This window comes from Calidris pugnax, unplaced genomic scaffold (assembly GCF_001431845.1).
Source record: "Calidris pugnax isolate Ruff unplaced genomic scaffold, ASM143184v1 scaffold24, whole genome shotgun sequence".
Taxonomy (NCBI): Eukaryota; Metazoa; Chordata; class Aves; order Charadriiformes; family Scolopacidae; genus Calidris; species Calidris pugnax.
Window position 1 is genome coordinate 15,046,913 of NW_015090922.1, and position 27,728 is coordinate 15,074,640.

Sequence of the window (27,728 nt, forward strand, 5' to 3'; positions counted from 1 at the left end):
TCCAGTACCCTTCCTCTAACAAAGAGGTAGTCAACAACTTTCAATTGACCAGCTAAGAAAAATAACATGGAAGAACTGTGCAATCATAAAGTCTTACTAGGAGTCAGAGGAGCGCACAAAAGGGACTCTTCTGCTCTTTTAATAGCACCATTTTTCCAGTGGTGCAATCCTGCACAGGATGGAGATCACACAACTTGCTACAAGGTGCTCAGGTCAGATGCACGGAAAACAGAAGTTCTGAAGCTTCTGAATGTGGCTCTGTGGCCCGTGGCAGAAGTGGTAGCCCAGGAGTGTTCATCTCCAATGTGGAAAAGTAGCACGTTGTCCTGGGCAGCTACTACCTGCAGTCCAGCACAGGACGGGAAGCAAACGCCCCTCCAGGCTCACATTAACCCTTTAAGCCTACTCAGCAAGCCCTTCCTCATCCTCAGGTTTATTGGTACCTTCCAGACAACACCAAAATATCATGGGCAAATATTTGAGCCATTCTCTCTAGAGATGTAAATAGAAGGTTGACACACAAGTGACATTTCTGAGAATATTCAAGAGAATCAGCCATTAAAATCTTATATGATTCTGTGAAGATTTGTCGTGAATCATGATCTCACCTCTTCCTCACTAAATTCCTTCTAGCACACACATGCTTGGTGTCTTGGATTTCCAGTCTTGCCTGTTGTTACAAACCCTGAGTCTCCCCTGTAAATTGTTTTATATAATATATCTTAACTAGAAACATTAAATGTTAGATGTTTAGTCTGTAATGTTTCAGCATGGTTATACTTAGTAGTGTGCTTTGTATAAAATACCTGATTTTACTGCAGTTAAAACGTAAAAACATAGCTCAGATGTGTCTATTTTCTGATCTTAAATGAAAGAGGAAACTTAAGTATCCTTTTTAGTATCTTTGCATCTTTTCTTTCTCATATATATTTTCACAGAAGGCTTTTTTCTTTTCCATTTTAAACATCATTAAGTAATGAATACATTGAAAAGGCAGAGTTAAGACTGAGCAATAAGCAGCATAACTGTTTTATTTTTTAAAACCGTGTTCAGGATGATATCTTTAAACCACGGAATTGGTCTGTCCTTTGCATATTAACTTTTGCATCTTGCCAGTAAAACCATGAGTCAGTTTAAAGCATCTCTAAGGAAAACATAAATTAGCATACTCCCAGGACTGTTCCAGTGGCACAGTACCTGTTTAAAGGTATTTCTTTATTTGTAATAGTACAAACACTCCCCTGACACCAAAAAATAACCCCCAAAAAAACAACAACAAAAAAAAAAAACCACCACACAAAACCCAGAACACACAGGGCAATATGAAAAGACATTACTGTCTGATGGTGTATAAAGGCATCCTGCTCCAAAATTTAGCAGGTTTATTCCCCTTTTTCTCAGTCTGCAACAAAATAGATAAATTACAAACTTTTTATACTCCCAAAGTAATTTGGTTATTTTTTTTTCTACTGGTGAGAGAACAGAGAGGAAGGTTTGATGCAATTTTATACAAAAAAAACAATTCATCAAACAGATGTTGGGAACTACCCGCATGAAGAAGGGGCTCCTATCGTTCATAGAAAAACCACAAACAGTGGAAAGAGTCTCTCACAAACTTCTTGCCTTTGCAATTGTTTCTATCGAAGAGCCGTTATCGGAAACACCTGTTTGCTGCCTTTTAAATTGGCTTTAGCAGCTGAGTGAAGGATGCTCGGTTTACACGGGCTGTGGGGATGATGATGTGTAACGAGTCCCAGCTGGCTCCATAAGGGCTTCTGCTGCCGGGAGCGGAGCTGGGCAGCGCCCTGCCCGGAGAGCGCCCTGCCCGGGGCGGCCGTCACCCGGTGCCCAGATACGCGTGGGAGCCCTCGGGCAGTTTTGCGTCCCCGAGACGGGGGACCGTCCGAGGAAGCGGCACAAGAGGAAGAAGAGGATGATGAGGGCGGGCTGCCGCAGGGGTAAGCAGCCGAAGCAGCTGCCTGGCTCGGCGAGGCTGTCTCCGCGCCGCGGAGGGTGGGAAGGGGGAGGCGCTGGGGGCCGGCCGGGGAGCCCTGCCCTGCCCGGCTCATCGCTCCTCTTCTCCCCCGCGGGCTTCTCCGTTCCCGGCGCCGCAGCTTTTCCCGGCCCCGGTGTCGGCGGAGCGGATGGTGGCGGGGAGGCGCCATCAGCAGGCGCGGCGGCGCTGGGGGCTGCCGGCGCTGCTGGTGGCCTACGTGGGCTATGTGGGGCTGGGGGCCGGCGTGCTGCAGGCGCTGGAGCGGCCGGCCGAGGTGCGGGCGGCACAACACCTCCTCCGGGAGCACTGGGAGCTGCTCGCCAACTACACCTGCCTGCGGGGGCCCGCGCTGCAGCGGCTCATCGAGGTGAGCCCCCGCTCCGCCGGGCTGGGAGCCGGGGGGCAGCCGATGGGGGGCGGCCGATGGGGGGCGGTAACGGCCCCAACCTGCCCTCCTGTCTGCCGGTAATACCCTTTTTCTTTTTAAAGGGAAAAAGCAAACCCTCAACTCTTTCCGTATCTTTATGCGCCCACGCCGTCCTGCCCGCAGCGTGGAAAAACTTCTGTGCTCCGTGGGCAGGGGAGCCGGGTAGGGGATGCCCTGGGGTTAGCTGCAGGTGGTTTCCCCTTGCTGGTGAACTTCTTAAGAATGGGTTATAGCCTATGGCTATATTCTATATTCTCTTCTATATTCAATGGTATATTCTAGTGGAAAGGCTTTTTTGTGGTAAGTTTAATTGGTTTTTTTTATACAAGTGTCCAACTTTTTCAGTTTTCTACTCGCTGTTTAAAAGGATACGGAAAAATCCTTGCAATGTAAATTAGAGCCTTAAAATGCTTCTGAGGGTATTAACAGGGTGGTTGCAAGATGTGGAGCAGGACCAAACGCAATCTTACTCAATTACAAGCAGGTGCATTTTATGATATAGGTATGAGCAAAGGGGGATGAATGGGATGTTTCCTTACTCAGCTTTTGACAGAAAAAGAAAAACCTACAATATTGAAGTGACTTGAATATTGAACCAAACCATTCTTGTTCAGCAGGTGATGGTGGTTGAATAGGTACTGCTTGCTTTTGGCTGTTGGCCTGAAAAAGATGTTGCCAAACAAATAAACACTCTTGTTCTTTGGTAAAAATGGTGTTTAGTGGTGGCTGAAACCTTAGTTATCGGCCACCTGAGTTCTAAGGACCTAAAAGGGACTTGGAAAAGTGTTTTCAGGGGTTTTTTTCAGCAGAGAGAAAAACACAGAAACTATCAGATAATCTTGTCAGGAGTTTCAGCAAGGCTCTGGCAGACAACATTATGCTGATAGCCTATGTTAGGCTCTCATCCCTTAACTTCCTAGGTGGTAAATTTGTAAATTTTCTGTGGCAGTCGGTAGTATATTGAAGACATGATATTAGAGTCCTTGAAAGCTACTGGGATATCTGCTCATTGCTTATATTATGTGCTGTGTACTGTGCCAGCTGTGGAATATAAATAGACAGAAATATGTGAGAAATACATCAGAGAAGACCAGTCTGGCATAAATGCAGCTCTAAGCTGAGTTTCATTCAGCACTGGTCCACTGAGCAGTGAGCACTAGGCATCTCCCTTGCTCTGGGACTGAAAAGGTCTTGCTTGAATTAGAGTAAGGAGATGCTAGTAGTGGAGAGAAGATGATCACAACTGAGTAAGTAGAAAAGCCTTTCTAATTTTGTTCTGATGGTATGGTTTACTGTATGGTGTCCTCTACTAATTCTTGGTACTGCTTGGTAGTGGAGAGAACAGGCTAGCTGCCCAAATCCCTTCATAGCAGCCACTGTTACAGTACAGTGCAAGTGCTTAGTTGTGACCTGAGCAAGCCCTAGATGAGGAAGTTCCAAAGACGTTTTGTTTCATTTTGTTGAGTGTCTGTGCATGTCTCCATGCTTTGAGGAACCATAGTCTGAGTTTGAATGGCTTTGTGTGTTATGAAAAATAACTTTCACAGTGAGAAATTAATTTTAAACAGATAATTCGCAGGATTGCTTCTTTCCTATGCTCTAATTTCCTGTGTGGCAATTGCTTGGATACTGTCACTGTGCTCAAAAAATGAGACACTTTGCTGTGCAGCAAACTCATTGCAGTAAATTGCACAGTTTATCAGGCAGTGTCATCACTGGCTCTCTTCAGATAATAAATTTGTATTCTAGATACACATCTGATTATTTGCTAATTAAGAAAGACCTATAAAGAGTGTTTGTGAAAACATAAAACATCCTGCAGATTTTAATTACTTTGACATTACTGGCAATTCCTCACTGTTTTCTTACAGCTCTTTCATCCTAGATAATTTGAAACTTTGTTTAAGTGTATGGGGCCAATAGGGAATAAAATCCCAGTTTGCTAAGCAATGTACAAACATAATTTTATAATCTGTTTATCAATTCCTAGTTACCAACTGGGAGTGGAAATCCACTGTTCCAGCCCTTGCAGAGGTGGGGAGCAATAGCTAGGTCCTGCTTTGAGGAGCTAGCAGGAGAGCAAAGGGTGAGGATGGGCGGGAGAAAATGCAAAGGCAAACAGACAGTGCTGTGGTGGCTGCACCACTGAATTCTCATTGAGTAATTTCTATGGCTCAGGCCCTTTCCAGTGAAGATGTACTTTTCTAGTTCACTAAGAAGACAGAAGAAGATGGAAATAGCAGAGTAGCAAAAACTGAACAGCAGAAGAGAAAGTGTTAAAAAGTGTGTGACACATGTAGTGGTGGATCCCTGCTTCCCACAGCTGTTTTTTTTGGGGGGGCAGGGGGGTTGCCTTAAGGGATGAGCTGGCTCTAACCCTCCAGGAAGCTGAACAGTCCCACATTGTCGGAATAGCTGAGGGTACTGTGTGCAAAGCTTCCTGTATAAGCAAACTGCATGCTTGCTTGTTTATACATGTGTGTACATATATAGGGAAGACAGATTCAGATTTTTATTGGTTTTCCTTACTAGCTGTAAATACGACAGACAGTGGCTTAATCATGGAGGAACAACATCCAGAGAAAACAGTTTCTCAAGAACTATTAGGCAATGTACAAAGATGGCAATTCCTGGCTTTTATTATAAATACGGTGATGGTATTTACATCACAGAATTTTTTGCTCTGAGGTCACATCAAAGGAAGCTCTTATGGTAAGAGTCACAGAAGATGTAAATAGATGCAATGATAAGGCACGTTTCAGGTGATGTTGCTTCAGTACAGTGAAAACTACTAGCTCCCCTCAGGGGAAAACAGTAAGAGTCTCTGTCCAGGCAAAAACTATGTTGGTTCCAGATTTAAGAAGTGTCTGGGGAGTGAGGCTGCACGCACAGAGTGTGCTCTCTGTACTGGCATATCTCTTAGAGCTGAGACCCTCTCTGACTCTTTTGGGGCTGGTAGTCACCTAGACGTGCTACCCAGCATGATGTGCTTCTAGTGTGTAGGTGTCTCAGTTTTACTGGTGAGAGGTGAATATATACAGCTGTGCTCCAGCCTAGGTGTCCTCCAAACTCCTTTTCCTGCATTGTTTTCAGTGATCCAGTGTAGCTATAGCTGCTCTACTTTTCAGCATCCCTTTTGTCAGATGATTGTTCATACAACCTGGCTTGGAACAGTGCATTTTCTGCTAGGCTGTTACCACAACATCCTTTTCATACTACCCTTCCTTTTCCATTATAAACTTTTTTGTTATATACATATTTCCCTAATACAGTTGTTTTCTGTATTTATTGTATTGTTTTACCCACTTTCTATTATAGTGGGTATGTAATGTATTTAAACCCAGTTACTTACATAAACTGGGAAGGAGAAAATGAAAACTGAACTAAATTAAATAAATATATTTTTGTCTAGCAAGACTTCAGGTGCAGTGAAAAGGACCTAAATCTAAAGGGCAGGCCATAAACGAAAGCCTGCAGGTGCATCTAGATACTGTTATCTCCAGAGTCAACAGCTAGAGCTACACAGAGTGCCTCAGTTCATGTTTACAAGAGCAATGAGATCCCATGTGGCTGACAGATCCTCATCAATACCTTGTCTTGCACTGACATTGAACCAGCAGAGACTTGTACCAGCTGTCAGGAAATACAGCCCTGCAAATACAGTATCGGAGATCGCCTGTAGTGATAAGGAACTTTAAGGAACAGTGTTGGCTCTTGGTATTGTGGAGCAGTGACATCTGTATAGAACCCTCTTTAGTAAAATATCCATTGGCTTGTCACAGGCTGATCCTCTGTGACTGTTCTTTCCAATTTCCTTCTTATAAAAATGTGCTACTATTCTGGTGAAGTTGTAGCCAGTTCTTCTCCAGACCTATTAATTTAAAAGAACGGTGGGTACCTTACCAAGAATGTGTGTTCTGTGCTAATAATATCCTGTTATGGTGTACCTTTGCCAGAAGCTGTCCAAAAGAACATCTTTATAGTATAAGGCAGTAGGCATATAGTATTCTGTAAGGCAATAGCCTAGTGCAGTAATGTCAGACTTCCCATAAGGTGAGGAGGAGACCTACTGATGAACTATTGTTTCTGGTTATTTGACTCACTCCTAGGTCTTCTGGTCAATGATGTAGTGTATAGTACCTGTGTTAAAAAAGAGAAGAGGGGTGGTGTGAGGAAGCAAAGGCACCTATTATATTTATATGCTTCTGCCTAAAGAGGTATGTTTGATATTATGAAATTCTCAGCTGGTCTGGCTTAGTGGGAAGTAACAAGTAAGGAAGTATAGCAAGCAGAATTAACTAATAACTGTCTCAATCTGTCTGGGCAGGTTTGAGACACACTATTAGCTGTGGATATCTGAAGACGTGGGGAGGGAAATGCCTTCTAAAAAGAGAAATAGTAATTCTTGTCAGTTGTTTGAAGATGTGGGTTACTCTTCAAAGTACTTGCTCATTGTATTCTATTTATCTTAAATGCAACTAAAAGAAAAATAACTGCTAGAGAAAGAACTTCTCAGTTTTACAAGGATGATGCAATGCAACCTGCTGTGCTCTGTTCCGTAAATTATATAGACAGCTCCTTTTTAGTAGGCCCTACTTACTTCTGTTGCACCCCAACTCTCAAGTTACTTGTATCACTGGTGTTTGGGAAGCAATTGGAATTCAGCAATGCTTTGTCCCATGAATCATGCTGCAGGTTTGTTCTTGATATAAAACCTTAATTTTCAGAAAAAGTACTAGTGGCTTAGAGTAGCATTGGTTGCAGCATTACTGTGCTTTGCTACACCTCTTGCTCCTTTTCTGTTGAAGAGCGAATTTAGATAAATTCTAGACTGTAGTGCAGGCCCAGCCACAGAGTAAAAGTGCTTTTACTGGCAAGATTCATGTAGTTTAGAGGAAATACTACCAATTATATTAGCAAATAGGGCGAGGGTGGTGGCAGTTACTTGATCAGGTCTCAGGTTATTCAGGTGACATGAACTTAAAAAAACAGCTGGGTTCCATTGAATTCATAATGCATCTTGTGTCTGCTCTTCTTTTGGTCAGAATTCAGCTAACTTTCCACTTCATGCAAGGACAGGATCAGAGCTCATGGCTGGGAAAGGTGTGATTCATAATCTTTTTTAATTAATTTGAAGTCAATTGACATTTATCATCACAATTTGATGCCAAGGTTAATGTTAACTGTTTTCTTCTGATTCATGTCTGGTATTCTGTGAGATGTAAATTAATGTTTATACACCAACATTGCACAGAACTTCCAGGGCACTACATTTATGTGAGTTTTATATTCCCATTAAACTAAATGGTAGTCTAGTGCCTTGGGAACACCTCCTTCCCTTCATTGATAGATTGCAGAGGTGAGCACAGGAAGTGTCTGAAATGAAGCAAACAGTTTTCTGGAAGGCATGTGCTCCCTGGAAAAGTTGATATTTAGATATATGTGAACATGTAAATTTCAGCTAAACTTGGGAATTAAGTTTATTATTCCAGTCCACTTTCATGCTTTCTATCTTCCTTGAGAATTGCTTTCAAATACACCTTTGCGGGAAAAAGCAGTATTTCTTAGTTATCTCAAGATTCCTGTGAACTCTGGCCAAAATGCCATAGTTCAGAAGCACAGGGCAAGGACAGTGGCTGGAGCTGTGCTTTATAAAAGGGTCATTTGTATGACTCCTTCCATGATACTCTGCTCCAGAAAAACGTGGTTTGTTCCCCATGCCCCCTGCCTCCTGAAATAAGAGATTTTGAGCTTGAGAGTCATTCTTGCAGAGATCCTTGGCATGGTCATAATCTTCCAGGGCTTTAGTTTGCCCCTTTTCAATTTATATCTCGCAGTTTTTATGGGAGGCAGATAGATTAGAATTGGTCTGATTAGTCAGTCATATAAAGGTGGTTTTTTCCTGTAAAGATTATAAAAGAGCAACATAGTTCTCTGAAGATGGAGATTGCAAGGAAAGCGGTGCCTCAGTTCACATGTACACATGCATTCAGTCCTTATTGCTGATTTGAATGCCTTTTTTGAAAGCTGTACCCTTGTCACATGCAGCTGTGACTCAGTGCAGAGGGCAAAGATGAAATTTGTAGCTGGTGCTAAGGACTTGGTGATCAGAAACTGCTGCAGCCATAAGTTGAAGGTGGAGGGGCTCACAGGTGATAAGAGGGTTTTAGAAGAAAAGTGTGTGAGCTGAGAGCTGGGAGTTGCCTAGAACTGATACCACAGCACTCATGGTAAATGAGAGACTTAGGAGTATGACTGAAGCATAGAGTGACCCCACAGCAAATAGAAAAGAATAAACCTGCTTTTTGCAGGGAAGAAAAAGACCTAACTCTCATATTGTCAAGAGGGAACTGAACTCTGTAGGCTGAGTCTGCATTAAGCTTCTGGATACTTAAGTGGGTGTCCTGGTAGAATCAGCAACCTCACCTTTTGTGTGTGTTTTTTGTTCTGTTCTTTTTTTTTAAACTAGACAATATGAACACAAGAGCTTTTTTGAGAGTGTAATTCAATCCGGTGGTTTAATTTTTGCTAGTATGACTGTAGCCACATTGAGTCTGTTGGCTCAAAGTTGTATGGATTTGTGAGACTTTTCCAAGATAGATGAGGCGTTCATTATCAATCACTTGTGGCAATACAGCCCCAGAGTTGTGAAGAGCTAAAAGGCAGTCAGGCTGAAACAATGATTATTTTATTTAAATTTCTTTTAAAAAATTGATTCAATAAGGAAGCGGGGACAATGTTGTGTTTAGATGCTTCTACAGGAAGAATGAGAAATAATTAATCTAATTGGTGGTGGATGAGAAGGAAAGAACAGGTGTTGCTGTCATAAAATAACTTTAAGCCAGAGATATGTTAGATAAGGGAATCAGCAAAAATCCAGTTTCCTCGTGGAGTTACCAGTGAGCTTGAACTAAAGGAGGTAATTCCCGGCAGAAGGATGCACAAAACTAGGCTTTGATTGCACTGGGATATCATGATCTCACATAAAGTGTGCATTTTGCAAGCATTAGTTTATGATGTTCCTAAGTGAAACTTCAGAGTTACAGTTGACCAAAACAGAGCTGAAGGCCCAATTTGGGTATTCTGAGGCATGTTTTATACCAAAGGTAATAGGACAGACATCAGTATTTAAATGGACTACTTTGAATGGAAGTCATGCTGGTTTGGTTTCTTTTAATTACCAGCTATGACAATATTTGACCATGAAAGTAGGCTTTACATGGTGCTATCAAGACATTGAACAGCCTACCTGATGAGAAAATGTGGCAGCCAGCAAATAAAGTTTCATTGACTCATGAAGGAGTAAGAATCTGAAACATTCTGATTTATAAATCTTATAGCAGTTTCCACAAAAACTTTTATCTGTAGTTTCAAATGACATAAGCATTGTCAGCTAGAAATGCAGTCGTTGCTGTGAGCTGTAATTTATCAGCATTTGGGGGGCGGGAATAAGTGCAGTGAAGTGAAATTACTTTACTTTTATCTTGTGTAGCTTGTCTGTCAGTAGAAACCAAAGTGGAACTGAGTTCTGCCTCTTACTGATCATTTTAACCACCCACCTGTTTCCTTCCTGTTCTTTGAGTCGTGCACATGACCTTTCAAGTTCCCAAAATATCAAGCTGAAGCACCACAATTTCAAGATTTGTTGTGTTTGAGCAGTTGGTGGTATTGACTGGAGTCTTAGATCAGGTAGATACCTGCTTTCAAACACTGGATTTGAGATACTACTTCTTAACGCATCAGGTTTTGGGGCAGACATCATATAAATTGCTAGCCTAATTAAGAGAAAAGGGAAAATACCTAGAACTTGATCTCAAGATCAATTTGAAGCAAAACAAAGAAGTGTTTCTGGTTCTCAGAAAGGCAGGCTAAGGAAATTGAGCCGATGTGACCCACTATGTGTGATTCTGTTCCTCTTCAGTAAATCTTGAACCAACAGGCCAAAGTGTACTTCAGGTTTTTTTTTTTCGAAAATCAGAAGCAGAGACACATTGGAGCCCCTTCAATGGGAAAAGTAGGGAGAATTCAGCTGTTCTATTAGAGTGTTTATTAGCTGGGGTTTTCCTGTGTTTTAAGAAAAATAAGCCACTTAAAATTTTTCTGTGCAAAAGAGCACTAGCCAAAAACTGAAGTCTAGAGGAACATATTGTTAGGGCAACTACACACTGATACCTTCCTGAGTGCTCTCTCAGCCTCCAGGAGTTTGCAATCCAATGACTTCCTGTGCCAGAAGTATTTTCTGTGTGTTAATAGCTGTCTGTGGATTTGTCATGGATCTGCCTCTGTGTGTGCGTCTGTACAAAGGCAAGCTCCATTGGTTCTACTGTTCTCAGAAGTATCAGTCTTAATTTTTATCATTTTTGCTGTTAGAGGTTGATTCTAGATATAATAAAACATTTTTTTTACTTAAACCACAAAGCAAAAGCCCGTATCTTTATCTCTACCCTCTACAAAGCCTCTCCTTTAAGGATAGCATCAGTAGCTTTTTCTTCCTAACAGTAATGAACTTGAAATGTCTGCTGGGAGTATCAGTTTATTCAAGTGACTTTGATTTGCATGAGCACTCAGTGGTCCCCTTATCAGGCTGTGAGAGGTACAGTGGGCTTAATGGTTAATGATGTTATCTGGATGTTTGCTAACAAGATTTAACAAGGAAATGCTTATCCAGAGGCTTATTGCTGAAGGCTTTTGAAGACCTACTGCAAATTTAAAAGTGCTTCAATCCCAGAAAACAGCTGCAAGCTCAGTCTTTGCTCTTTGCCAGTGACTAACAGCTACACAGCACCTTCCTTCCCATTGAGGTGAGTGCAGGATCATCATGCCCTTTAGTGGAAATACTTCAGCCTATCTACAAACTCTTAAGACAAAAGCTGTATTTCCTGGCAGTAGCATCACCTCGGAGAAAGTTAAGACAAGGACTCTGAGATGCTGCACTGTTATAAATCACTGCAAAGCTGGCATGGGTGCTCACAACTGCTCAGTCTCTTGGTTCTCAACTCTGCAGAACGGAAGTGTTGCATTGATGTGAAATTAGATGCTTAATGACTTGGTTACTGCTGCTTGCTTCTCACGTGATGTCTTGTGCAGGCTTCTTAGTTCTGCTTTCTGCATGAAGAAATTTCCTTTTATTTGGGCCAGTTCAGCCACAGTTTTACAGTTTTCTCTGGTCCTTAGTGTTTCTGGCTGTAAAAGCTTGTTGTTGTGTGTAATGTTGTCAACTGCTGAGCTTGCATCAGACAGGAGACCAGACAACAAACATGCTGCATGTGTAGGTTTTTTGAATCTCTGATCAAGCTGATAATAAATATATCTGCGAGCTGGACTGTTGCTGTTGCAGCAGGTATGTGTTCAAGGCCAACTACTTAGAACTGTGGAAGTCACAGGCTACAGAAGGAAAGGTTGAGAGAATAACAAGATTTTTATTTTTCAAATGTAACCACTAGTTTCTGGAGGGGAGAAAAACATACAGGTCAACTTCATAAATTTCCAGTGTCTCCCTTGCCATATGGTTTAGTTTTGGAGTTATTTTATGTTCATGGGGACTATGATTCCTGACTAGGGCATTGTATAGGAAGTTCTGCAGACTACTTAAACCTGAGGTCAAGTGTTCTCAGAGATCAAGGAGAACAGAAAAAGGTCACAGCCTGCATCCTATACAACGGGACAAACCCTAATGCAGATACCAGCCCTGGAAGAAGAGGCAATTTTGTTTATTCTAGGCCAGGCTTTGTGTTGAAGGATAATCAACTCTCAAGAATTCTTGGTCAGTGGGTGTGAAATGTTTACTGTATGTGCTGTGATTAGTGTTGTTTTAGACACAAGTCAGTTCAATATCATGAACTAAAGTTGCCATGAGAAGGTATGGTTAGATGTGGGCACTGTTAAGACATCTGGTAACTTATTTTGACATAACCTTGCACAATTCAGCACAGTGACTTCTGAGTCTTTCCCAGGTGGATTGAACAGAATCAGGCATCGTGCTAATCTAGTCCGTTTATTCATATTTATAGCCCTGATGTGGGGACATACTGCCCAGCACTAGTAGACTGGCCATAGTGTTGTCTCCATCTCCAACATTACACCATATATATTCCTCCCCAGTACAGGCAAGGGATCTATGTAATGTTCATTTTTTTTCTGCTTTGGGAATTCTACCATCAGAATATCCTATCTGGAAACACTTTCTTTTTGTAATGAATGTGTCATAAGGCAGTCTCAATAACTATCTTGCTAGGCTTTCTGTAGGTAGGTCTTGCCCTCCAATCTCTTCCACATCTACCTGTTTGATCTACCATGTGCAACGTTCTTTTATTCTGTGGATGCTCTTTCCTTAGAAAAAAGTTGCTGGCTTTTTGCTTTTCTGACTTTTCAACTTTTTGGTCCCTAAGGCACAGGATATCCTCTGTTAAAAGGGAAACAGTTGGAAGTAGTAGTTTGTGACTTTACCAGCTAGTACTGAAAATGCTAGCCACATGAACTTGCCACAAGGGGGTTTGTGGGATCTCACATTATTGTCTCTTTGCAGGGTATCATCGAAGCCTACAAGAGTGGCATAACCCTCCAGGGAAACACCACAAGCCTAGGCAGGTGGGACTTCAGTGGGTCTTTCTTCTTCTCCATCTCTGCAATAACAACCATTGGTAAGAGTTCCCTGCTCTCAGGACCACTTCATAGGTGGGAGAGGAGTGGGAATGAGGACCTATATGATCAGATGCTGAAGTGATCAGCACCACTTCATGGTGCTGCACTGCCTGTACTTTTCAAAGTCTAGTGCTCTCTGAGAGGTCTGAGTTGAATTGTGCATTGAAATAAGCTTTCCCTGTCACAAGGAGAGGGAAGAGTTTTGGAAAACTCTTAATATTGGCTGTTGACTCCTTAGAGGCTGTTTTTGTAATTATTCTTTCTTATTACTGCCTGTATTGCCTGAGGTCCTGCTTGCTTAGGTGAAAGTCAAATACCTGGATACATGAAACAGTTCAGATGAGTCAAGTTTCAGCATCAGAGTAATGCAAAGCCATAAAAGAATGATCAAAATGAGCCTGGGGAGATGAGGGGAAGAGAATGGAAACAATGAAATGTATTTAGGTACAGTGGTACTTAAGGCAGATCCTATTAATTATCAGTGCATGTCTACAAAACCATTAATAACTTGCGCTGGCATCTTTTTCTTACTGTGTGACCCAGTATTATAAAAACCATGGGGTGAGAATATGTGGAGATAGTTGTTGAATATCAAAACCCATTCAGGTTTCCTGATCTGTGTTGAATCTGTCAATTCTCTTCAATTTCAAATACCTTTGAGAATTTTCTTTGTGCATCCAGGTGGGGTCTTTGTTTGATTTCTGATTGTTGTTGAAGATGTGTTGATTTCAGAATGTTAAGCCCCAAAACAAGACCTCTGTGAAAGGAGAGGTTTTTGTGGGGTGGAAGTCTCCAAACCTTCCTGTGACTCACTACATCTTTCTGCCCTGCTCTTTTGCACATGTTTTGTCCTGGTTGGGAGCTATGTTTGGTGTGTTGTACTACCAGGTACGGGTTGTACCAGATGATGGCAGTGGAGACTCATTAGACAGGGCTACACGGGCTGTGGGTTTCCAGCATAAAGCTGGGGCAGTTCCTTCCAGCTTCTGGTACAAAGCAACACATGCTGAGAGCTGCTTTTTCTGCCTCTGTAGTTAATCCTGATTAGTTTCTAAACTGTCAGAGTGACTGTTTTACCACAACCAATTTAAGTTAACCACATTCAGGAAGAATCAAATTTGTCATGTTAAAATATAAGGGGTTTTGTGATGCTGGCAGAGGTCTAGACTAAACATTTCTGGCTGTTACTAAGCTACTCTTTTTCCTTTTTTCTTTAAGTAAACTCCTTGCCCTGATGGTTCTGTGTGCGTGGAATAACTTGATAGCAGGGAGCAAATAAAGAGCCAAATATTACAGCTGTCTATATCTCATTGTTTTAAAGCTGATGCTGTGACTGTAGGGGCTTATTCATGATTTCTCAATTAAGAAGCTGAGAATGCTGTATAAATTTCTTCTCGCAGACAGCTTGAGACAACTGGGTGCTTGACTTTGTTGGGTTTTTTAAGTTAAATTGTTAATTGTGTGCAGGTCAGTATCTTAACACTGATAATAGTATGTAGTAGAAGAGCAAAATACAGATAGTCTTACCTTGAGTTTGTTTCCCATCCTCTTACTTCATGCAAATTCTTGACATAGTGGGTGGTGCGGCCTCATTGACCCAGACATCACTGCATGACTGAGAAGGATAATTGATGATGTCAAGTAAAGAGACAAGGTCCTTTCCAAAGAACTTAATGTAAGTTCAGAGGATTGATTCGCAGTAGGAAGCTTCATGTGCCAAGGCATGGCTGTAGGATAAATGACACAGTTGTCAAGGTTTTTTGATAAGGGTTTGTTGAGATTTGTGTGCCTTAGATGGCAAGGAAGAGTTTAACCCAGGCTGTGAGTGTGGAACCATTGAAAACAGGTCCAGCCTCACAAGATTAATGTATAGGAGTTAAGCCAAGGCATCCTGGCAAATGAGTTCAGAAAGAATAGAGTTAAAGTGGTAATGGGGAAAAAAGATTCTCAGGAATTTAGGGGTACCACATAAAGACTTTGAAGAATCTGGGTGAACTCTATTCCATGTGCTCAGACTGCTGCAAGTCTTTCTTTGTCCTGTTTGTCTTCCGTATTCTTTCTCTGCAACTAGTGCTATTCATGCCTTGCTGGCAGCTTAAGAGATGTAATGTCTTTGTGGCTTTTGCATCAGCTTTTCTTCCTTAATCTTCTCAAACAGTTCTGCTAAAGCCATTATCACATTTACTTTTATTACTTTCCTTTATGAGATGCTCTTTCCACTCCGTCAGCTTCTGTTTTCTGCTTTAACCCCCATCCAGAAGGCTTGGGCTGTTTCTCAAATCCTCACCAGAGCACTGTCTCATTGGGAAAGGGGTTACTTCTTTACTGATTAACAGCAACTGAGGGACACTTGCTTCTTTCCTCACCAACACATTTTGAATCACCATGTCTCCTGTTGCAGTATCTTCTGTGCTGTACCCTTCTTCCATTTAAATGACAGCCTCATCTGTTTCCAGTAGTGATTAAAAGCAGTTTGCAAATTTTATTTAAAAAGCAAAGCTAAGGTCTAACTTGCAGGCTGGACACACTTGATACACATCTGTTCTTTAAATGTTTGGAATTGGGGTATGAACCAAAATCTGTTGTTTAAAGTGCCCCAAAGCATATGAAGCTTTTGGTCAATTTTGTGATTTGAATGAAACTGCATTTATAACTTTTGATCATGTGGGATGAGCAACCCTGGCCTTCTGCTGATTCCTCTCCCTGTTATGCCTCTGTGGTTTTTTCATTGCTGTCTTTTACATGTCACATCATCCCAGATCTTGTGTGTTACCTCATTTTCTGCAGCAGTTCCTTCCATAGGACCACTCTCTGTTCAATGCCTTGAAGAATCATCCTCAGAGTTCCCTTAGAGCTATAGTACTAAACATGATTAAAGAAACAGAAGTTAGTTTGCTGCTAGTTTTATTCCTCAGATGTCTTTTGTCCCTTGCTGACACAATCTCTCTGTCTTTACTCTCCTCCTAGTTAATTTAGACTAACAAGGCAGAGGCTAAAGCAAGTTCAGAATGGGGCACAAGATGAAAGTTCCTAAAGTCAAAGCACCTCAGGGTGGTGTAAATTCAGAGAAGGTGCTAGGGAAAGGATTTGTGATGAGACTGAGGTTGTCTATGCTAGTCCAAGAACAGAAGGAAGAGTATTGTCCTCTCTAGCCTGAACATCCTCCTCTATCTGAGTGTGTGCTGCCATCCCATTTTCTGCTGGCAAAGCTTAAGCACTCACTGGTAAGAATTTCAAAGGGCCTCTTTTAAACATAAGATAGAGTAGTAAAAGCAAGTAAGTGATCTCACAGTGGAAAAAAAAGGGGAAAACCTTCCTCCTGTACTTCCCTTCTCTTGTTAACACAGTGAAATAGTTCCTAACAGCAATCCCCCCAAAGGACTGAGGGGCAAAGAGTAAGCTACTGAGTGAGGGGTGGTATTTAGTACATTGTCACAGACGGTTCCCATGGGGGGAAAAACAACAGGCTGTGAAGTCCTGGCAATATAGAGCTTTGGTCCAGCAAGAGTTTCTCTAAGCACCCTCTGTAGTGCTGCCCAGAATGTGGTGGAGCTCCTGAGAACCTGCCATATTGGGAAATCTGGTTAAAGCAACCTGATGTCTTGAAGTAGTTAAAGCATGGAGTAAGAGCCTAGGGCTGCATTGACATTTGAATCCTGTGAATCTCAGGTTTGTTTAGGGGAGTTCTCTGCTGAGGACCCCCACACCTTTGATGCGTTGATCTCTTTCTTGTGCTGTGGCAGCTGGCAGAACAGGCTTGCCCAAGTGGGACATGACACAATGGTCTGTGGGAGGTCACTGGGGTTGCACTCACAACAACATCCTCTGAGATGTCTCCTGAGCACTAGCAAATATGGTCTGCTCTTCTGACTGCATGCCATCTCGCCCTATTGAGACTAAGTGCACTACCCTGCTTCTGGGTACAAATATAACAAATAGAAGAAGACTGCAGTATACTTATCCCAAGCACTTTTCTGGCCTTTTACTGAAGGAGTGTGCAACCAAATGTTGCTGTTGCCTGGAACTTCATAGTGTTAACATTGTTAATAACTCTGTTCACACATGTTTTTCAGCCTACCAGGGTTTGTTATTGGTCTCTACTTCATCACAGTACCAGCTACAACGAATAGTGACATGTGCTTCCCACGTGTGCCCTGGCTCAACCTGCCAGAGTCCCAGTGAGCTTTTCCATATAAGACACAGATCCTGAGATTCTGCCACACTAGCTTTTAACAAAAATTTTGGCATGTTCTTTTCATAAAGCTGAGATGCCAATGCAAGTACTGGGGCTTCTTGGGGCTGCTGAGTCCTGTTCCTGCCTCTGCCACAGTTGGAAGCCCTTATGAAAGTCATCATCCATGGGTGGATGAATTGGAAAGAACTGACTTCCCATCTGAGGTGTTTTGACCTCAGTGACTATGTGCAGCTGGCAAGTATTCCTGCACTTAGAGCAAGCTTGGTGGGTGTAATGGGAAATCTCACAAGAAGCTTGAGAAGCCAAGCATGTTGTTTTGTGTAGCTAGTGCTCATGAAGACATTCAAAAGTATGAGGGAGAATAGGAACCCCAGACTTGCTAATGTTCAGTTGAATGTGGGTGATACCAAATGACCTTTGAAATCCTAATGCTTACAAGAATCATAGGATAACTTGGGTTTCCTGGGATGTCAGAAGGTCTCTAATCTAATGCAACCTTCTGCTTAAAGCAGCCAGCTATGAGATCAGACCAGGTTACCAAGGGCTTTATCAGAGAGACCTTCCAGCGAAGATGGGCCCATGTTCACACTTTCAAGACCAGACAAACATATTTTAAGGTTGTGTGAGTAATCGATAGGCCTGTTTGGGGCTGTTTTTTTCCCCACTTTGCTGAATTACAAGATGACATCTTTTCCATCAAAACTAAATTTGAATATTTTTTTTCCTCAATGCAACATTTGAATTAGTCGTGAAGAAGAACTTTCATTTAACCCACATTAAAACATTTAGATTACATGCAAGGAGCACAAGAGAAAGAAAAGTTTAGAGTCTCTGAAAAGTGTTAGAGGAGGAGCCAGTGGTGGGAGAGGCTCTGTGGTTTGAACACTCCTTGAGGATGTAAGAGAACAGTGTGCAATTTCCTCCTGTGGCTTGGGGAACACAATTGTGGCTCACTGGAGATCACCCCAACTGCTAAGTGGAGCATCCTTCTCTGAGTATGTAAATGTGTAATGCAAAATAAAGTAATTCTAGCATTGGCATCCCGCTATTGAACTGCCCAGTGGCGCTGTGGATCAGACACCTGTGTTAGGCATGACATCTGGCTCCCAGGCTTTGCTGAGCGTCTGGGTGTTCAAGGCAAAATACTGTCAACAAGAACATTCTGTAAGTTTGGGATTAGGTCATGCCTGTGGGAAGTGATGGCTTGTGTCTATTCAGGCAGGAAGAAAGAATTAAACTAAACCTCCCCAAAAATGTGCTTGCTCAAATAACTGATAAAGTTACTGGTTAGAGAAGTGACTCTTCTGCAGCTTTTTTTTTTTTTAAATCTAATTCTGTTTCTTCCCCACAGCTGAAATTTGGTGAATTTGCAGATGATTTTCAACCTGTGATAGACACATTTTTTCATTCTAAGTAGTTTTTGCTTAAAATACTCTTATGTCTGGGCAGTGAGAACAGGAGCCAAACAAACCTCCCATTGTGGGCAGAAGGAAGTTGCAGTAACCTCGGCTGAACCAGGGGCATTGCAAGTAGAATACTGTCATGTGAATGAAGAGATCTTTTATTACTAATCTATTAATCACACATCGGTCATCTCCTCAGAGATGCAGATCCTCACTCTGCAGAGCCTGTGAATCCCTTCTGTACACAGCTGTAATAGGCAAGCAGAAAAACAAAACTGACTTTACTTAATATGTGCAACAGAAGTGCATGGGTTAACGTGTGTGGATATGAACATTTAGAAATAAAGCCACTCATATTTTGCCTCTTCTAAGGAAGATTAAGTTACACTGTACTATATTTCAAAATGAGAGAACCTATACAGACATTTAATCCAGCTGCTTCAGTGAAAATGCTTACACTTTGACCTCTATGCAGTTTTTGGTGAGCATCCCTTGGTGTCTATTGGTGCAGACATGTCCCAGGTGACATCCCTGTAGCAGACTCATGAAGGATGCATCAGTGCAGTTTTAGTCTTTGAATTTGGTTCATATCTTCTGATGTATAGCCCACCATGGTATAAGACACTGGTTGCCCTCATTCCATTTATGGAAGAGGGTAAGTCCCATTTACTCATTCCTGCTTGAGTTTTGTATGATTGAGGTTTATATAAAACTCAATTGGCATCTGTTTGTCTAGTCCGAAGGCAAGGGTGTGTCATCAGTCAGAATTAAATTGCTAGCCATTTTGCATTATTATTTTGTATTAGTATCCTGTGCTGTTTGATCAAACTTTGTATCTTGTATAAAAAGCTATTGGACATGGCTTTTTGGCATATTTACAGCAACTGTTCACTAAGTCTTCAGGAAATCGTCTTGAGTTGCTGAGCCCAGGGGAAAAGGAAGCCAGATAAACCACATGCAAAGCAGATCTGGTGTTTAGTCTGCTGGTCTTACTGTCCGCATTGGACCTTCTTACATCATTGAATTTGCTGCTCTAAATTAACTGTAAAGTACAGCTTAACCTTAAGTACTCTCCAATCAGCACTATGTGGGGTCCTCAAGATGCTGAAGGCTGGTGTGCTTCACATAGTGACTTGAGATCATGCACCCTTCTTCCTCTCTTATCTGATGTTTTCCTCTGGAGACCAGATAACCTGGAAAGCTATGGGGAAAAAGAACTGCCCAAACCATCGCACAGTCTTTTTAAACTTGATCTAGAAGGGAAAGAAGGAAACAAACAACAACAAAATAACACAAATCAAAAAAAAAACAAAACCCAGGGAGTGGCTGGCCCTATATGTGTGTGACTCATGGTCAGCCTCCAGCCTTACAGTAAATGCCCACCTCCTGGATCCAGACTAGCCCGAAAAACATGCAAATTCTATAACAGAGAGAAACTGGAATCAATTCAATGAAATGTGACACAGCCAGTGTGAAACAGATCACACCAGGCATATACCCTTTAAATTCACTTAGATGGGATCATCTACCAGATGTACTTGCCTGCATGTCTCATGAATCTCACCTGTAAGTCTAGAAATGGTGAATGCTGGCAGAAATCGGTGATTATATCAGGCGGGGTGTGGAGGCAGAGAAAGGTGTGTAAACATTGTGGAGCTGCTCATAGGTGAGGAACATGGCACTGGAATCATGGCTGTTGCGTATCTTAATTTATCCCCTTTGACTGTATTTCAAAACAACCTATAGTTACTGAAGGGCAGCCCGTTCTTCCCAGGGGATGCTCTGCCCCCTCCCAGGGACAGGCTCCTGGGTCTATTGTTTTGGAAGTACATTATGTGTTACCTCATGCATTAAACCCTGGGGCTCACAAACCATTCAAGCCTAGAATTACTGGATGGAAAGTCCTCCAGATAGGAAGACTTTTGAATTTGCAGGGGTGGGAATGAAATGAAAGGACAGCCTATATACTATGAAATAGTTTGCTGCCAGACTTTTTCCTGGGAGTAGTTTGCCAGTGCACGTGCATAATCAACTATTTGTGGAGTTGTCCATGGCAAGATGTTTTGTCAGCACAAGACTTGGCACAGAATGTGTAGATATCCCAAGCTCAGAGTGGCACAGCTTTCTACGTTGTTGATCAGTGGCTGGTGTGGAACAGAGGTTACTGAAGGGAGGGGACTCCATCTAGTCAGCTGCAGATTTTTGTGCTCTCACTTACCTTGCATATGGAGCCCAGCCCTTGGACCTCTCCCTCTTGGGGGCTGCTCACTTGCCCTGGGGCTATGCCACCTACAAGCGTGGTAGGAAGGCATCAGTGGTGGGAGCACCTCTGTGTTTGTACTGAGCCAACAGTCGATGTCGCTGGGAGGAAAGATAAGCTTTGCCAGGTTATGTCCATCTTGTATATGGACACACAAAAATCTCTGATGAGTGGATGTGGTTTTGAAATGTAGTCTTTGGCTGGCTAAGTCCCTGTTGAAATGTTCATCATGTGCTAGTAATTCCCCTGTCTGAAAAAGCATCCTGTGGGGAAAAAAAAAATACACCCAAAGTTAAATCTCACTTTCCTGTGGCATAAAACACTTGAATTTACAGAAGTGCAAGTCTGCAAATTTACAGGACATCTTAAAAAGAAAATGTGGGGAATGAAGGCATATAGCACAGCAGAGGCGTTGAAGAAATGATGGCCTAAGGGTACAAGCAAGGCTATGCTTGCAGGGCAGTACCTTTTATTAGACCAATTTGTATGATTAGAAGAAAGAGGCAAAATTTCAAACGCTTCTTTTTTTTTTTTTTCCCTTTAGGTCTGAAATTGAAGTATTTTACTCAGGTTAAATGTAATTTCTCCTTATTTATTGACTCTAGGCAAACATTTTGATAATTTAAGCATAAGGTGTATTTGGTACTTGTGGATCAAAGAGGAGTATAAGCAAGCAGGCAGTGTTAAGGTCACTAGTCCTGTGGGACAAAGGTAGAAAAAGATTGTTATAATTAAAACACTATTGTTATGATTCAGAGATCATCTGACAACCAGGATCATTTACCAGTAAACCCTATGCCAACAACGCTTACAAAAACTCAACTAAACGGAAGTTTTGCATTTACGTCAGATCCCAGCCAGGACAGTGGGTAGGGGAGAGGAAATTCACTGGTAAATGGAAAAGGAACTAAACAAAATTGGCAGGCAAATAAGTGTTATTTTTCAGCCTACAATAGGATATGACAAACAATGGATGTAACTTACAGTTATTTATAAAAAAGGTCCTTTTGGGGTAGTGACCTTCTGGTCTAACTTTTGTAGAAGATGGAGGTTCACCCCTCCAGGGGAGGGAGGGCACGCAGAGAATATTTTAAATTTAACACCTCGTTTCTCTCTGCCTAGGCTATGGGAACCTGAGCCCCAGCACTGTGGCTGGTCGAATCTTCTGCATCTTGTTTGCACTCTTTGGCATCCCCTTGAACCTTGTACTTCTGAATGAAATTGGGCAGCTGATGCTGTTGGGGGTCCAGCGTTGTGCCCATCGCATAGAGGAAGTGTTTCACTGGCAGGTAAGCAACGTGGACAGGTACATCTCGCCCTCAAGTTCAGGAAAGAAAAGACAGAAATGGGATCCTCTGACTCACAAGGAGAGCGTGCCTACCTATTTGGTCAAAAAGGCAATAATACTTGGGAATAACTGGAAGCAAATAAATTTAGTTTATGACATCCCTATGAGGTGTCAGATAAGGTTGTTTATTAATTGAGGGAACTTTTGTGATGAATGACTTCCCCTACAGCAACAGACATGCCAGAACCTTAGAGACATGCACAGTCCTAGAATATCTGGTCTGTTTATCATCATAGTTAGAATTGCACGTGTAAGTTACATGGGAACATTTATGGAATAGGCTTTAAATTTATGAATTTAGGAAGGTGATGACCAGTTTGTGTTGACTGGGAGAGACGCGCCATTTATTCTAGTAAAACGTCTTGAATGTTTGTGTGTTTGCATGGAGTCCAGCATCATCTTCAACCAGAAACTGAGCTGGATTTTTTTCTGCCACCCATTTTGAGACAGTGTCTTCCTTTTCTTTTTTTCCTCATTTTACCAGAAAAAAGCTTCCCTCCTGGTTAAGACCGTTGCGCTGGTAACTGGCCTGTTACTGTTCCTCCTGCTACCTCCCTTGCTGATCTCTGACAAAGAAGGCTGGTCTTACGAAGAAGGCTTCTACTATTCCTTCATTACCCTCAGCACTATAGGGTTTGGAGATTATGTGATTGGTGAGTAGTTCACATTTTGTTGCTTTCACCTTCTAAACATCAAAGCCAAATGTGTCGCCTACGAAGCTCCCAACTTGGCAGTTTTACACCACCAGCAATCCACAGACCTGATGATAAATATGTTGTGTTAGGTATTTGATAGGTTGGAGAAGACATGATTTCTGAGATTGTTCTTCCACATGTGGCATTGCTAAGAAATAATTTCCTAGTCAACGAGTAACCTTCCAGCATTCATGTGGTCTGTCCCTTGAATGACTACACCACCAGACTGGAGTGCTGTGTTTTCAATCACAGCAGTCACTTGCTGGTGGCACACTTGGTGTGCTTCGGTGCATTGGGAGTGATTAGTTTTAAGCAGATGCTACTCCACGCCACCGCTAACAAACAGTAACCATTTCCTCTGTCAAAACCCAGAAAACTGCTTTCTAAAAGGCAGCTTAAGTCACTTAGGTGTAGACTGTCAGGCACCAGGCACAGCCTTGTTCTGGTTGCCAAAACCCTTTGCCAGAGGAAATGGGTTTGGACCCACGCCCGATGCATTTGCTGAAACACAGGACACACCTTTTTGATAAAGACTTTCTCATTAAAAACAAATTGATTATAGAAACACATGCACCCTTGAATCCCTGGGAGACAGAAGGACTAAAACACCTTATTATGGATTCTTTATTTTCTTTTCTTCGTAGTGCTTGCTTGATGCTTTGACAACTAAGTGGGGGTTATCTTAGGACTTGTCTATAATGTGTCAAAGTAATGACGAGAGCTTATGTAGGCACATTAGAATGAGCTGGAATCAGGTTGGCTTAGGTAAGGGTAGCCAGATGGAGCTTAACAAAAGCTAGCTAGCTCACTGTTTTCCTGTGTTGATTTTATAGATGATGTTGAACTCTGTGCTGCAGCAACTTTCCGTCTCTCGGTTCCCGATATCTAACTTTGAAGCTCTTCTCTAGTATACCTCCTACTTCCAGGCATACCTTCATCTGTATGGTACCTTTGTGACTGGCGTGCTGCCATAGTTACGCTAGGTACATATACCTAAATACATCAGTGACTTGTGGTGTGTAGACGCCAAACCATTTTGGCCTTACAATCCTGTGTTTGTGGTTTGTCTCAACTTTAAAATGAGCAGGACCAGGGCATGGGTTCAAGTGACTGTCACTATTTTTGTGACTGTCATATTTTTTCCCCACTGGTGTGATCTCTGGCACTGTTCTGTGTCAGGTAAATTCTGGGGTATATCACGTGTCAGGAGTGATGTCTGATGATCACTTTGGACATCACTGCCTGCAGGGGACCCCCGTCACATACTAATACAATATTGTGATGCTGAGTGTTAAGTAGAGAAATTAAACCATGCGTTTAAATGTAAATAATTTCACATTTAGTTTTCTTTCTTATGAGTAATCTTTACAATTCCTAGGGAGTTCTAGACTGTTGCTGACTTGTCAGGAAACATACTTGTTTACAATGTCTGTTCATGCTAAGTAGATGGCATACTCATGTTTTATATTTCTGCTGTCTTTGCTTTACATGTAATGTCTTCTTTGAGGCACTCTTGATCCAATCTAGAAAAGTTTCGGGTGATTCTCTTGTAGGGATGAACCCAGACCGCACCTATCCAGGCTGGTACAAGAATGTAATCTCTCTGTGGATCCTCTTTGGGATGGCCTGGCTAGCACTGGTTATCAAACTTTGCATCAACTTGCTAGAAAGCTCCAGTGACTTCTGTCAGTGCAACAAGAAGAGCACAGAGATGGCAGAAGACTTAATGGATGCCAACAAAAATAGTGCAACGGGACTTCACAGTGTGGATAATTGCAATGACAAAGACACAGAAACAAAAGGACCAGATGAATCTCACACCTACACAGCTCCTGCAGAAGCACTCTAGTGAAGAAACGTGCCCTTGGTATCCCTTAGGTTTTCGTGCACTGGAGACGCACCACTTAGAAATGTGGCAACGAAGCCGTCCTGATGTTCGTTTGGGGTGAAAACTTGCTTATTGAGCATGAAATGTTTCTATTCTGAATTGAGCAATGGCAACAAAATGTTTCATTTGCAGCAGCACCAAAAATTACCAGTGACATTCTTAGCCAAAATTAGATTTACAGAGATATTACCTACCTTCTCACCTCAATACATGAGGTAAACTTTGGCATCCGTACGCGACACTAGCTGTTGTCCTTCTCTTTGCATGCAAAGTTCTTACAGCTTCTAATTGTACTTATGGCATTTTGCAAATACCACAATTAGAAAAATAAGTGCCACTTACTGCAGAAAATACATTGCATATTGTTAAAAGACTTAATGAAATGCACTATTTAAAACCACCTGGCAGTCACTGCAATGTGCTCCAACACTTATATGTTTGTGCTTGCCAAAGGTGTAACATGCTTTTGCTCTTTTACATGGAGGCCACTGAGGTGCCTATAGAGGCGCCTGTAGAGGTGCCTATAGAAACAGATCATTCTTTTATTTAAAAAAAGCATTTTATACATCAGAAGTCCACTAATACTAAAACGAAACTAGGTAGTTAGTCTATTCCTTATTCCAGAACTTATATACGGATCATCCTTTGTAAAGTATTATGTAGACCAAATGTCATCAGCTAAATGTGAAAGTTCTTTTAAGATAGAATTTTATTTTGCCACATCTTGGAAGCTAGAGAAGGAGCACTAGAGGCAGTTTTAAGTGCCTGTTGTTCCAATGTTATACCATGGCCAATGTTAGCGAGGGCTACTTTCACCCAAAAACAGACTGAAGAACCTTCAACTGCGAGCAAGAGGTGCTATTCTGGTGAATTTCTAATGTCATAAATGGTGTTTCTGTCCTACCTAATATCTCTTATAAAAGTACAACTGTCTTTTGGTCTGTGGAATACCAGACCTGCTTATTTGACCTTTGTGTCAGTCATGAAACAGAACTGTTTAGGGTTTTTTTTTTTAAATTAATTCCATTAAATCCTCAGAAATCTTCTGGTAAGTTATGCCATTTATAAAGGACCAACAGAGTCTAACTCCTGCTGCCATTTATATACCCATATTTAATCTTCTTATTTTCTTATTCCTGATGTACTGCATCCTAGAGCACTAATTTTAAAAACTTGACCATAGTACTAAACCAGAGTGAAGCATTTGGGTGAGCTTTCAGTTTCTGCATTGGACAAAGATTCCACATGGACAGTGGAGAAAAGACTGACAACACAGTCTGTTGGAGTATGGGACTCAGGAATTAGAAATATCCATAGCTGGATTCACAGAAATGGAGTGAAAAGTTTATGGTATTCAGGAACACTAGTTCTGGAACATGTATCATGAAAAAGTATTTCCAGGGTAGGCCAGTCTACTTGTTGATATGTGGTAGAACTGATTACAGGAGAAAACGCAGGAAAGAAATCTGCTGGATGAAATTTAGTCAGCCTTTTGCTGACTCCATAGTAATAAATGTTTTCTCAAATAGTGTTTCAATAGACAGCAGAGATAAGAAAGAGAGTTAGTGGAAATCTCAGTTCATAGTTAGGAAACTGATTTTGGAAAACAAACACATTTCAATTTTTTGAGCATTGGGTAATTTCTTTAACAGCCTTTAGCATAAAGTTTTATATTTCTTCTGTGTTTTGTCTAGTTTATTTTCACTGATGGGTACATAAAGTAGGCTTTACTAATGTTCATAAAGGGCTGGCCTATGGTAAGACCAAAGTGTATTTCTTTAAAACTAAGTGAATCACAATTCCACAGCATAAAATGTGATATCCTTTTATGCATATCCTTTTCACCTTCTTTCAGGTGCAAAACTTAGTAAATATAACTGTATCAGAAGATCTGGATGCCCAGAAGGTAGTAGGAATTTCCACTGTCGAGAGCATGGGAAGGACTATGCTAAATCTATTTCAACTTTAATTTGAAATCTTGAGCTGTCACAGGCTCTGGGGATTTCTGCCAGCTCTGCTCTTTGATGTGAAGGCTTATCTTGAGAAGAGGTTTTTTTCTTCTTGATTTGAATGTCTATTTTATTAATTACACTGAATTCATATTCCCATGTATTTATAGTTTGTGGATGAGGTTTTCAGAAGTGCCTTAGAAATTTGGGCACCTTGGTCCCACTGGAGTCGCATGCCTTAGGCCAGCTCATTTACACTTCTGAGAGCTAAAAGGAAGAGGAACTCTAGGAGTAGTCCTGAAAAAAGTTAAAACCATTAATTTTTCATAGATCTCAGTGCTTCTACTGTATATCAGTGTTCAGCCACAAACCTAAGCATGTGGCTGGGTCTCAAGGTGACTCAGATCCTTGCTGGTTCACTTCCTTCTGCAGCTGTGCTGTTGGATTATCCAGCAGCTCCCCACTCGTGTCGTCCTGCCACTAGCTGTCGTCTGATACAACGCACTAACAGGAGACACATCTGAACTGCATGCAAGCCGTGTGTGACTCCAGAGCTGCAAGTTGCCTGCTTGTGTCCTGGATCACCTAAAAAAAAAAAATTAAATTAGTGAGTCAAATATCATCTCTGCCTGGGTTCACTGACCCTAAATTAGCACGTTGTCACTTACAAATATCCTTGTATTGACAGTTCCTCAGCTGGCTTTTGATACAGACAATAGATATTATTGTCTCTACCCACAAACTGCTGTGCCTCTAGTCTTTCTGCTCTTTATAAAGCTGTGCTGCGGTTTAATGACATGGATGAATTTGTTCCCAGAGGGATGAGAAGAAAGTGGAGTTTTGCAACATCACACAAATATCATCACCAATGCGTCTACCCCACCAAAATATGAAAGGTTATCTCCTCAAGGGTAAAATAAAGAAAA

The 27,728-nt window shown here is 41.7% G+C and overlaps 1 protein-coding gene across 1 annotated transcript; it reads left to right on the forward strand.

Annotated features, from left to right (window-relative positions):
- Nucleotides 1-66: 66 nt before the first annotated feature.
- LOC106892906 (potassium channel subfamily K member 17-like) lies at nt 67-27,728 on the forward strand. Its single transcript, XM_014950476.1, has 6 exons — nt 67-439; nt 1,957-2,363; nt 12,949-13,063; nt 22,045-22,211; nt 22,755-22,923; nt 24,519-27,728. The coding sequence occupies exons 1-6, from the start codon at nt 67-69 to the stop codon at nt 24,812-24,814; spliced, it is 1,527 nt and encodes a 508-aa protein (XP_014805962.1). The 3' UTR covers nt 24,815-27,728.

Coding starts and splice junctions, on each gene's coding strand:
- LOC106892906 (XM_014950476.1), top strand. CDS start 67: ATGGAAGAACTGTGCAATCATAAAGTCTTACTAGGAGTCAGAGGAGCG. Junction 22,212..22,754: donor AGGAAGTGTTTCACTGGCAG/GTAAGCAACGTG, acceptor TCATTTTACCAG/AAAAAAGCTTCCCTCCTGGT. Junction 22,924..24,518: donor GTTTGGAGATTATGTGATTG/GTGAGTAGTTCA, acceptor ATTCTCTTGTAG/GGATGAACCCAGACCGCACC.